We start from the raw sequence: 13,813 nt of genomic DNA, 5'->3' as shown, positions 1-13,813 counted from the left end.
TGCCAATAAAATGGACAACCTGGAAGAAATGGAAAAATTCTTAGAAAAGCATAGCCTTCCGAGAATGAACCAGGAAGAAATAGAAAATATAAACAGACCAATCACAGCACTGAAATTGAGACTATGATTAAAAATCTTCTAACAAACAAAAGCCCAGGACCAGATGGCTTCACAGGTGAATTCTATCAAACATTTAGAGAAGAGCTAACACCTATCCTTCTCAAACTCTTCCAAAATATAGCAGAGTGAGGAACACTCCCAAACTCATTCTACAAGGCCACCATCACCCTGATAGCAAAACCAAAGATGTCACAAATAAATACAACTACAGACCAATATCACTGATGAACATAGATGCAAAAATCCTCAACAAAATACTAGCAAACAGAATCCAAAAGCACATTAAAAGGATCATACACCATGATCAAGTGGGGTTTCTCCCAGGAATGCAAGGATTCTTCAATATATGCAAATCAATCAATGTGATAAACCATATTAACAAATTGAAGGAGAAAAACCATATGATCATCTCAATACATGCAGAAAAAGCTTTTGACAAAATTCAACACTGTTTATGATAAAAACCCTCCAGAAACTAGGCATAGAGGTAACTTAACTCAACATAATAAAGGCCATATATGAGAAACCCACAGCCAACATTGTCCTCAATGGTGAAAAACTGAAACCATTTCCTCTAAGATCAGACACAAGACAAGGCTGTCCACTCTCACTACTGTTATTCAACATAGTTTTGGAAGTTTTAGCCACAGCAATCACAGAAGAAAAAGAAATAAAAGGAAGCCAAATTGGAAAAAAAGAAGTAAAGTTGTCACTGTCTGCAGATGACATGATACTATACATAGAGAATACTAAAGATGCTACCAGAAAAGTACTAGAGCGAATCAATGAATTTGGTAAAGTAGCAGGGTACAAAATTAATGCACAGAAATCTCTTGCATTCCTATACACTAATGATGAAAAATCTGAAAGAGAAATTAAGGAAACACTCCCATTTACCACTGCAACAAAAAGAATAAAATACCTAGGAATCAACCTGCCTAAGGAGACAAAAGGCCTGTATACAGAAAACTATAAGACACTTATGAAAGAAATTAAAGATGATACAAACACACGTTCTTGGATTGGAAGAATCAACATTATGAAAATGACTATACTAGCCAAAGCAATCTACCGATTCAATGCAATCCCTATCAAACTACCAATGGCATTTTTCACAGAACTAGAACAAAAAAATTCACAATTTGTATGGAAACATAAAAGACCCTGAACAGCTAAAGCAATCTGGAGAAAGAAAAACGGAGCTGGAGGAATCAGGCTCCCAGACTTAAGCCTATACTACAAAGCTACAGTAATGAAGACAGTATGGTACTGGCACAAAAACAGAAATATAGATCAATGGAACAGGACAGAAAGCCCAGAGATAAACCCACGCACCTATGGTCAACTAATCTACGACAAAGGAGGCAAGGATATACAATGGAGAAAAGAGAAAAGACAGTCTCTTCAATAAGTGGTGCTGGGAAAACTGGACAGCTACATGTAAAGGAATGAAATTAGAACACTCCCTAACAACATACACAAAAATAAACTCAAAATGGATTAAAAACCTAAATGTAAAGCCAGACACTATAAAACTCTTAGAGGAAAACATAGGCAGAACACTCTATGACATACATCACAGGAAGATCCTTTTTGATCCACCTCCTAGAGAAATGGAAATAAAAACAAAAATGAACAAATGGGGCCTAATGAAACTTAAAAGCTTTTTCACAGCAAAGGAAACCATAAACAAGACGAAAAGACAACCTTCAGAATGGGAGAAAATATTTGCCAATGAAGCAACTGACAAAGGATTAATCTCCAAAATATACAAGTAGCTCATGCAGCTCAATATCAAAAAAACAAACAACCCAATGCAAAAATGGCAGAAGACCTAAATAGATACTTCCCCAAAGAAGATATACAGATTGCCAACAAACATATTAAAGGATGCTCAACATCACTAATCATTAGAGGAATGCAAATCAAAACTACAGTGAGGTATCACCTCACACCAGTCAGAATGGCCATCATCAAAAAATCTACAAACAATAAATGCTGGAGAGGGTGTGGCGAAAAGGGAACCCTCCTGCACTGTTGGTGGGAATGTAAATTGATACAGCCCCTATGGAGAACAGTATGGAGGTTCCTTAAAAAACTAAAAATAGAACTACCATATGACCCAGCAATACCACTACTGGGCATATATCCTGAGAAAACCATAATTCAAAAAGAGTCATGTACCACAGTGTTCAATGCAGCTCTACTTACAACAGCCAGGACATGGAAGCAACCTCAGTGTCCATCGACAGATAAATGGATAAAGAAGACGTGGCACACATATACAATGGAATATTACTCAGCCTTAAGAAGAAATGAAATTGAGTTATTTGTAGTGAGGTGGATGGACCTAGAGACTGTCACACAGAGTGAAGTAAGACAGGAAGAGAAAAATAAATACCATATGCTAACACATACATACGGAATCTAAAAAAAAAAAATGGTTCTGAAGAACCTAGGAGCAGGACAGGAATAAAGACGCAGACGTAGAGAATGGACTTGAGGACACGGGGAGTGAGAAGGTTAAGCTGGGACGAAGTGAGAGAGAGGCATGGACATATATACACTACCAAATGTAAAACAGATAGCTAGTGGGAAGCAGATGCATAGCACAGGGAGATCAGCTCAGTGCTTTGTGACCACCTAGAGGGGTGGGATAGGGAGGGTGGGAGGGAGACGCAAGAGGGAGGAGTTATGGGGATATATGTATACATATAGCTGATTCACTTTGTTATACAGCAGAAACTAACACACCATTGTAAAGCAATTATACTCCAATAAAGATGTTTAAAAAAATGATATATATATATTTTTTCCATATTGATTTTCATAGTTTTGGGAAAAAGTAATATTATTTGCTTGCAATGTGCTGACTTTGTGATGTCTTTGTATAGTGTTCTTCATATTAATAAAATTAAAAATAATACAAAAATATTAAGTACTCTTTGATTATTAATTGATGTAATGTGAATATGGTTAGAGAAAGAAAACATGATTTTTCTCTCAACTGATACCCTTTATCCCAGTTGTGTAGCAAATCATCTGGAAATTATAACCTCCATGCTTAAAGATGACAGAAGAGAAAGAAAATTCTTCAGGCAGACAATCTTAAAACATGATGGAAAGGGTGGAGATCAGGAACCAAATGTATTTAATTGAGCTGTTTCTTGGCTGAAGTGAATCTCCTGCATTGAACTAAATCTTATGTGCATTTAAATATTCGTAAATAGTCCATTTTCCAATAGAAGCATAAGACTACACCAGTCTTTTCCTTCTCCAACATTTTGAACTCAACAACTCACTAAAACTATTCTTCATCTAATATGATTAAGTTATGGTCTCACATCTCCAAGGTCAAGAAACAAAGTTTTATATAAAATAAAGAAAAATAAGCCTGCTTTTAGTTATTTATTGGGCACGAGTCTCACCCAAATCGCTTTCAGCAAATCAAAACATAAAATATTTTCATGTAAACAATAGAATGACTACCCTTATACTTTGTAGAATCTATTGGCAACACAGGAATAATTTGTTCATCTAAGATGGTTAATTTAAGAGATCAGAAGAAGGGGGAAGAAGGAAATGAGGAGAGGAGGGCGAAATTTAAATTTGTATTTAATATTTTTCTATGTGGTTTTGTGCAGGTGGATTAGTGGTTTATTAAGACATAAAGAATCCCTACACTTTCTCTCTTAGTTTTCAGGGTCTGCAAGAACAATTATTTGTCATTAACTTTTCAAGTATGTGTACTTTCTAAACGTATACAGAGGCACACAATGATTCCTCCAAAAGAACAAAATAAACATTTTTTTTTAGTGAGTATCTGAGAATTTCTTCAAGTTGCTTACTTCAGTTGGATAAAGGCATAGTCTTGGAATATGTCAAAATATATGAATGAACCTGTTGCATAAAACCAAAAAGTACCGTATTATTTTAGGAAAGAAACATTGGCACAAGGATTTTTCTTACTCTGAAGTAGCTCAATGTCCTAAGGTAGGTAAGTCATTTAAATTTTAAAGAAATGAGAATTTCCTTGAATTAAATAAGATGGTGAGGGCATAACAGCAAAAAAAAAAAAAAAAAGAAAAAACCCACAAAACTTTATGTCAAATAGAAAAATGAGAGGTAGATCACATTATGTACATTCAAAATACAAAATTAAATAGTTTAAAAATCATATTAAACCTATATTCTGAATGGTTGCATATTAGGTAAAAACAAATGCCTAGAATAGTCTTACCATGGATTTTTATGAAATAATATTGTTATCAACTTTTAGGTTTGTCAATCAGTGGACCGGATTGACCTACTCCTTGTGTTTCTTATGCCATGGAATTACTATTTAGTGTTTTAGAAGACCATTAAAAAATTAAAAAAAGACTTAGTAGCTGTAAAAGAAAAAGGCACTTTCCAAAGAATCCAAGTTACTCCCCAGAATGAGTTCCCTTTGACATTCATATATTTAAAATGTCCTTAAAAAAAGAAATTTTCTTAGAATTTGGTAGAGAAAGGTCTTGTTTCCCTTAAGGGTCTAATGTATCTTTTCCTCTTGAATAGTGAGGATGCCTCTGCAACTTGTGTTCTCTCCGTCTTTGCCACACACAGGCTGCAATTTCTAAGTCACTTCCCACCATACTCACAGTCCCCCTTTATTTTGTGTGCACAGCCACTCTTCTCATCTAAGATCGTTTCCCCTCATTTAAATTTCTAGAATATGACCTGTGCTGTATTTGCCATTTGATAAGTGCCTTAAATCCTTTTGGTAGGAGACTGTGTGTAAATGAATGAATCCCCATTGACAGACGATTAATAGAAATAGGCCTGGTAGTATATGGAACTCAAGAGCCCTAACCCCCTTCAAGAAAATCACTGCCTACTTCATTTTATCTGTATAATTTTAGCATGAATAAGTTTGAGTTTCTAACTGCTAGGCAATAGGTTAAACACATAGTAAGAACTTTCCTCTTTACCACCTATAGTGTAAGACATGTGAGTGTTTTCACAATCTAGAAATTTTTATTTAAGTGCTAGCAACTATAATTCTGGAATCAGAAAATAAGTATTTATTTGCTTTTTTCTTTTCTATACCATATATATACATAGGATATCACATATATCTCCCTCCCTCCCTCCCTCCCTCCTTCCCTTCCTTCCTTCCTACCTACTTACCTACATACACACAGAGATTGAGAGAAAGCAGGAAAGCACTGATCTCTATGCCTGAGAGTTAGCTTATAACTCTATTCCACAGATTCAGATTCTGACCCTAATTGGCTTTGCCAAAGCTAATGATCCATGCCATTTGATCACAGGGTAGCTGAACCATAAAACACAAGAACAACATCAAAAAAAAAAACCCACGAAAAACTTAAATCTCTTACTGACATAGTAAACAGCACTATCTTCACATAAAATAGCTATAAATAATTTTGTAACCATGAAGGTGTTAGTCGTAATAAGAATATTTATAGTTGCTATAATCAGTGTATATTTTTAGCCTTTTAAAAGAAACACTACTTTCTTTTTAATGTTGTATCAACTCACCTTGTCACAGATCCATTTCTTACGATTTTCATCTCGGAAATGTTGACTTCCATAAGCATCAGGACCATACTTGCTTGATAAATGCATTGTTGGGATGTATTTTTTATTTTTATGGTAGGAAGAAAATGGCAAAAACCTGAAAGAACATTTAGGTAATAGTCTTAATTTTATTTCTAGAGACATTTGATTAAAAAAATAAGAAGTAGTAAATTACAGTGAAAATAATACATGGCTTGGAATCAGAATACCAGGTTTTCGCTTCAATCTCTGTCACTATCTCTGTTACTAACTTCTATGAATCTTCATTTTTTATTCTGCAAGTGGAGGTACTAAAACTTCACAGAATTTTTGTGAGCCTCAAATATTTTCTAAATATAGAAAATGTTAAATAATAAATTTATTAATTAATTATGCCAAATAATTCAAAACATCACATAAGTAAAAATGCCCTTAACTTTAAGATGGTAGTCCCCAGATGAAAAGGATGGCCAGCACTGGCAACTCTTATTGAAATGGACTTCTTAAAATCTTAATTTACCCAAAAAATAAAGACAGTTTGGTACAGGTTATAGATAATGACCCTTTTGAGTTAGTCAGACCTATATTCATGTCTTAGCTTTGCCTTGCTACCTGTGTTCCCTCATGCAAGTTGCTTGACCTGTAAAAGATTTTAATTATAGGGAAATTGGAAAGAATGAACAGCTTAATATATACAAAACTTTACATGGAGGCTGAAAACAGTAAGTGTTCAATAAATAATGGGGGTACAAAAGTAGAAGGAGCTTATTGTTGTAGCTCTCATTATCATCATCATCATCACCACCATCATCATCACCATCATAATCATCATCATCACCACCACCACCACCACCACCACCACCACCACCATTACCATCACCACCATCATCATCATCATCACCACCACCATTACCATTATCATCATAATTATCATCACCACCATCACCATCATCATCACCACCATTACCATCACCACCATCATCATCATCACCATCATCACCACCACCACCACCACCATTACCATTATCATCATCACCACCATCACCATCATCATCATCACCACCACCACCACCATTACCATCATCACCATCATCACCATCATAATCATCATCACCATCATCATCATCACCACCACCATCATCACAACCATCATCATCATCATCACCATCATCATCATCACCACCATCATCATCATCACCACCACCACCACCATCACCATCATCATCATTATTACTTTTAATGTTATTTTGATCAACATAAAAAATAAAAATTTTAAACTCTCACAGGAGAACTAAGATTGTGATTTGTCTTTAGTGTAACCTGATGAATTGTTTAATCCCTCACCAAAACTTTCTGAAATAAAAGTAAAGGAATAAAAAACTTTGTAAACTCACAAGAAAGAGGACAAAAGAGAAGAAATAGAAGATGAAAATGCTAACATTTTGGCAGGTGGAAAGCAGAGAGAAAATTTAAAAACTGAAATCTAAGTTCCAGAAGAGGGAGAGGCCAAAGAGAAATGAAGCCATTAGTCCTGCAGAATCCTGGAAGATTCTAGAAGTTACTACAGTGGGTGAGAGTGAAGAATAAGGCTGAAGACAGGTGAAAAACCTGTGCCATGAATAATTAAATACCCAGGTTCCTCTCTTAGTCCGTGTATCCAAAAAAATAGTGTATTCTCAGAAAACTTTATACCGGAGAGCTCAGAGCAGGAACCATGGAATGCCAGAGTGAGGCACCGAATGGAATATATGAATTTTAATTCAAAGACTACTCATTGAAATCTTCCCTTGCTCATCTCGAAGTAACCTGGGAGCTGGACTAACAGATTTCAGAAGAGTAATTGTATCATCTCAGAAGATACTGAGAGTGCCCAGAGAAACAACTTCAAATATCAACATTTGGAGATCTCTTAACTAAAAGGTCATATCACTGTGCAACAAAGTCTATCAGTCAAAAAGCCACTCTCACACACAAATAAACTTTTTAAACCAATTTTTAGAGTCTCCTTTTTAATGTGAATTTAAGAATAGATTACCAATTGGGGAAACTACCAACATGAAAGAAAGACATATATCTAAACATAAAAGATAACCTAGAGGAAACATATAATATAGGAAACAGGAGCAAACGTCAGAAAATTCTAATTAATATAATCAACGGAGACATGGTGTCAATGAAATCAGAGCTAGATCTTGTTTTAAATACAAGAAACATTTAGTGGGAAACAGAAAGCTCTGGGAAATAAATATATACAGCTAAATTAAATATTCCACCAAGAAAAATATTTTGAAATTCAGACTTTGAAACAATAAAGTTGAGGTTCAACGAATTTATTGAGCATATGCAGATATTTTCACATATATTATCTCATTTAATTAAGACAAAGAAGGGGCCTTTTCAAAAATCTCAGTTCAATTGAAAAAAATTTTGCCATTATATTCATAAATTTGTTTAAAAAATAATAAGCTTAGGAAATGTGGTGTTATTTCATCAATTTTCATACCTCTCTATAATTTCTTTTTAATGTTTATTAAGGAACTCCTTTTAAATATTTTTCCTAAGAAAATATTCTCTAAGCCTATTTAAGATAAAAAATAAACAGAACACAGAGCTTTGAATTATACAAAATTACACAGGCATGTATTATATATGCTCTTGAGAAAAGAGCTCTCATGTAAGACAGATTATGGTCCTTCTAGTGCTAATTTGCACATGGGATGGACATCACACATACAAAAAATTAATGTGGCCCCAATGTCCCTGAGTATACAGAAGAGGTGCTGTGAGTTGGCTGCTGTACTTACACTTTTTATCACTTCTGAATTGCATTTTAATAGTACATTTTTCTTTTGTGTCTGAACAAAATTTGCTTTCTCAAGGGACTGGATGGCTGAGAAGACAAGACTGAAAGACTAGGTATTTCCCTGCACATGAATTAATATTAATTTCATTGAGCCACAATGTTTCATTAAGGTAACGTGTAATGCATATTCTTAAGTGCACACATGTATGTGTATATATGTATATACATTGAAAAATATTTAGATGTTTTATAAATAATATTTTAAAATTTGTCTTCAAATTCAGAAGAAATTATTTAATTCTCAAATAGAATTTGCTCTATAAAAGTATAAACAGCTATGAAAACCCTAGAAATCAATTGAGTTTACAATCAAAAGTTTAGATAATGGTCAATTTTACTTTTAAAATGGTATCTTTACCAGTTTTAAATATATATTCAGATGTGCTTTATGCTTGCAGTGCATACTTTTCAATTAACTGAACATCACATTAAAGAAGAAGATGATATGGGTTTGCCTGTTAATTTTTACAATCTCATCAGAGATACAGATCTGGCAGAAATTCTTAAATTCAATGTGGAGATACAGTGATATATACAAACAAGTCAGTACTTGAATGTCTGCAGAGTTAGAGAAGAATTGGTAGGGGTCTCAGGAAGCAAAAAATAAAATTAACCAATTAGCTTCAGGGAAAATAAGTCCACTGCAAATATAAAGTCTTTATTCTTTGAGTATTAATATACTTAATATTATTTTCCAAATAAGAAGACAAACAAATTACACTTATCTTTGTTTTCTTTATTAACTTTCATCCCCCCCTCCTTTTTGTTTATAGTTCTACTACTGTCACTCATAATTCTAGGTTTTCCTCCAACCTATTTATTTCACTGCCAGATAATTCAAATCTCCAGTCATGGAACCCTATTACCTATTGATTCAAACCTATATTCCTCAGCCCAGCAGCCAGGCTTCTTAGAATGCACATGGTCAGTTCAATCTCCTACCATTCCTTACCTGATGTCTTTTGATGCCATTCTCCTTCCTCCCTCCCTCCCTCCTTCCCTTCCTTCATTCTTTCTCTGTTTCCTTCATTCCTGTCTTTCTATCCCAGCTCTGCCTTTGTCCATCTTCCTCTTCCTGAAATACTGATCCAAGTACTACTTATCTTTCAAAATCTGGCTTAACACCCAGCTTCCTAATCGTCCTGCTCCAACCCACACTGATTTCTCTACTGTCTTAATATTTATTCATTAAACAAACATTAAATGAAATGCTTTTATATACTAAACACTTTGAAAAACACTGGGATTTAATGCTGGAAGATGCAGTATACCTAAAAGGAATTCACCTTATAACAGGGGGTGGAGAATGAGACAACACAGTAGAATGTGTTGGTTTTGTGATAAATACATGCACAAGAGGCAAATAGGACACAGAGGAAGGTTTATTTATATATGCATATGTGCTTGTAACATGCACATGTATATGCATATGGGGCTGGTTATTGGCAGGGAGTTGGGGGGCGGGGCATGGAAAAGCTGTCTTCCCAGACCATGTATGTCAGAGCTGCATACTAAGACATGTAGAGTTAGTCAAGTCAAGAAGCTGGTGAAGACTATTTTAGACAGAAGAAACAACATATACAAATATATGGAGGTGAGTTAGAGCACAAAAAGGGATGCTGAAGAAACAGAAAGGGGTTCAACATAACTAGAAAATTGAGTTCTTTATGAAGGAAGCAAAGGAGATCGTGAACAGCTTTATAGTGAAGATGAGATAGCCCATGGAAACTATGCATAGAAATATATTACCGATCTTCATAAATTGCTAAATATTTTTCTCCATATATATTATATATTGATTGCCCAATAGGGTAGTTATCCAAGCCACAATGAATTCTGACTATTTTAGACAGAAGAAACAACATATACAAAGATATGGAGGTGAGTTAGAGCACAAAAAGGGATGCTTTTCAAAATCATTTCAAACTGGACATGGAGATAACGATTCATAGATACCGAGATACATAGCTATGGAACAAGTCTCAAATACCTGTCCTTTTTATCTCCGAACTGGATTATGGCAGCAGTACCCTAACTGCTGTGACTCCCATTTCTTTACAATGGACATAGCTAGTAGAGTGATATTTCTAAGATAACTGACCCTTTCACTCCAGTGATTGAAACTCAGCGATGGTTTTACACCGTGTTTTATATGGTAAAGTCCAAACACTTTATCATGGGACACATGGCCCTTTATACTCTTGGGTCCACCTATACTTTCCCTCTCATCTCTGCCATTTTGCATGAGGTACCAAAGCTCTGAACTAAACTTCACTAGATACCTCAGAAGGCAAACTGAAACCCACATGAGCTATGCACTCATTGACAGAGAGATGGCTTTGTCCAGGCAACATCCTTGGTGTCACCCTCCTTGCTTTGCCTGGCAAACTCCTGTTCAGCCTTCAAGTCTCTTCTGACCGCCAACATAATTTTGAACTCTAAATTGAAACAGGGAGGTCTGGGATGTATAAATGCCATATCAATATAAGAATATGAGTATGGCAGAGAATGACCATCTTTCTTTTACAAAGGAAGTTCCACAGGCCTCGTAAATTGACCAAAAGTTAATTGGCAAAACTTTACTTAGAATATGGTAGCCATTGTATTAGGAAGAATTATTAGAAAATGATAAAAATCTAACTAAAAAGACTAACAGTGTGTTTTTATGATTGTCTGATTGCATACACCAAAAGTGTGCGTAATATTTTCACAAAATCAGTAAAAGTATTCCAAGTTATCACCATTATGTCAATGTTATAAGTCTTAAAATTCTTCAGACTTAGATGTCTATGAGAACAGAATTCTAGGATTCTGTGGTCAGTTATTTAAAAAGCCATCTTTTTCAAGGAAACAGTGGACAAAAAGAGAGCACAGTTCTCACTGTAGAGCCAAAGTAATAAAGGGCTATTTTGTAGACAAATTCTAGAAATTCTTAATTACACACAGGCTTATTATCTGTATCCCCAGTGTTATAAAGTACCAGAACTTCATTAGAAAAATTAAGCTGGAAAAATGAAGGCAGTACTTTGTAAATTTCCACTGGAAATTAGCTGGGAGAGACAGAGGAATACTGGATCAAAAGAGGGTAATCACGCTTAACTGTGCCCTAGAGCACCCGCATGTATAATACGATTTGCACAGCAACTACCTCTCCTATTACTGCTTGTTTGGAGTATTCTGTGTTAATGGGGTTAGCTAATTTAGTATTTTAACTTAAAAAGGCTCTGCTGATTAATAAATGTTGCACACTGTGCTAGTAATTAAAATAAATGGAAGAGTTACAAATAAAAGTTGAATTGTTAAGAAAACATTATCTGAAAATGTATGATAATCCCTACTTATCATAATACAATAACGGTTCAGAAAATATGCAAATTGTAAAGGTCTAAAGTGTTGCAAAATCACACAAGTCCAAAAAGTTTTGAGATGTGTTCAATTTCCTTATCACTGTTCTTAGTGATAAATAATATAACCAGATCTCATCTACATATACCACGGTTTTTAAATGTCCTTTTAAAAAACAGTTTAGTTCAACTACTGTTCACCTACTCTTAATAATGAAGGTGACAAAATATGCCACCCCAAAATAGGCCACTTTGGCCAAGGATTATTTTGAGCTAAAGGCACTTATAAACAACAGGTAGAAGAAAAGTGATCTTAGTTCCCCCTTTTTTCCCCTAAAATCAGGAGATAACACTCCCATATGAAAGATGCCTTTCCTATACCAGGAAGAAAGAAACATTCCTATCACCAGAGATGGGAAGTCACAGCACAGAGAATTCTGTACCAACAGACCTTGCTAAATAACTTTTATCTTCCTTTGGACTCCGCATATATTTTTGTTATTTTCCACAATTGTTTCTCTTTGCTCATCCCAATATATAAGCACTTAGGGTTTGCCACTTGTTTCGGTTTTCATTTCTTTATGAGGACTATTGTGTGTTGCAAAACTTATATTAAATAAATCTGTATGCTTTTAATCTGTCTTATGCCAATTTAATTCTCAGTCCCAGCTGAAGTCCCTAAGTGGGGAGAAGTAAAGTTTTGCCTCTTCTACTAAAACTATTAGAAAATTAATACCTTTTATTTTTCAAAAAGATGTAGGGATGGCTATACTAAAGATGTCTGTACTCAGGTTCTTATGAAAGGCTGTACAAGTTTCAAATATAATATCTTTACAATATGATTAAATTATGAACTTAATTTCATAGGAAAGTTCAAGCCCTGGTTGTATTTTTTTTTTAATACTCTAAATGTCCACACCCCAAACCTGCAGAAGAATTTTGAATCCTTAGGGATCTAAGGATATCCCTCAACTTTAGCTCAGGTTTATAATTAATCTAAACACCAAAGTCTGATCTAGCAAGCCAGCTCCTTGATTTGAAGGACACTTGGATTAGTTTTCTATTTCTACTGAAACAAGTCATCACAGACTTAGTGGCTTCAGGAATATGAATTTATTATCTTAGAGTTCTGAAGGTCAGAAGTCTGAAATGGGTCTCACTAGGCTAAAATCAAGGCACTGGGAGGGCTGCATCCCTTCTGGAGGCTCTAGGGGAGAATCCATTTCTTTACCTTTACCTTTCCCAGCTTCTAGAGACTGCCAGCATTTCTTGGTTGTGGCCTTTCCTCCATCTTCAAAACTAGCAAAGATGAGTTTTCCTTCTCACATTGCATCACTCTGACCTTTTATGTAGTCAAATCTCTTTCTGCATGCCTCTTCCACTTTTAAGGACCCTTGTGATTACATTGGGCCCATCCGGAATCCAGGATAATCTCCCTATCTTTAAATCCTTAATCACATCTGCAAAGTTCTCTTTATCATACAATGTGGCATATGCACAGGTTCCTGGGATTAGGATGTGGCTTCTCTGCGGGGCTATTATTCTGCCTACCAGAGCAGAGATCAGCACCGACTTCCACTGCAATGTCTTAAACCACTCCATTTTGGATACAGTTACAGTCTGAATAATTACAGTCTCCTGTATTAAGCCAGGATGTTCACAATTAATAGACAGTATTAACATATAGGACCTTAGCCCCTCTCATAAGACTTTGGTGAAGCCAATATCAGCCTATATCACCGGATTTATGATCACTCCACTCCACCTCTGCCATCTTAGCAGGTAAATTAAACATTTGCTCTGATAGCTCTGGCGCCGTGGCCTTCTGTTTCTTCCACCTCTTAATAATAAAGACTTCTTTCCCCACTTCATCTAGGCAACTTGCATGGTCCCATTTACATCTGAAAATAATTCTTAATATGCT

At 35.2% G+C, this 13,813-nt stretch overlaps 1 protein-coding gene across 1 annotated transcript in view; it reads right to left on the bottom strand.

The window, feature by feature from the left end:
• SPATA17 (spermatogenesis associated 17) overlaps positions 1-13,813 on the bottom strand; it is a 177,811-nt gene that overhangs the window by 50,597 nt on the left and 113,401 nt on the right. The window contains exon 9 of the mRNA XM_081254442.1: positions 5,665-5,800. Coding sequence (XP_081110568.1) covers positions 5,665-5,800 — 136 coding nt within the window. The remainder of the gene's footprint in view (positions 1-5,664; positions 5,801-13,813) is intronic.

The sequence above is a fragment of the Mesoplodon bidens genome (genome assembly GCF_964165515.1).
Source record: "Mesoplodon bidens genome assembly, chromosome: 2".
Lineage (NCBI taxonomy): Eukaryota > Metazoa > Chordata > Mammalia > Artiodactyla > Ziphiidae > Mesoplodon > Mesoplodon bidens.
The sequence above is the reverse complement of the archived record's forward strand: the minus strand, read 5'-3'. Positions and strand labels throughout refer to the sequence as shown.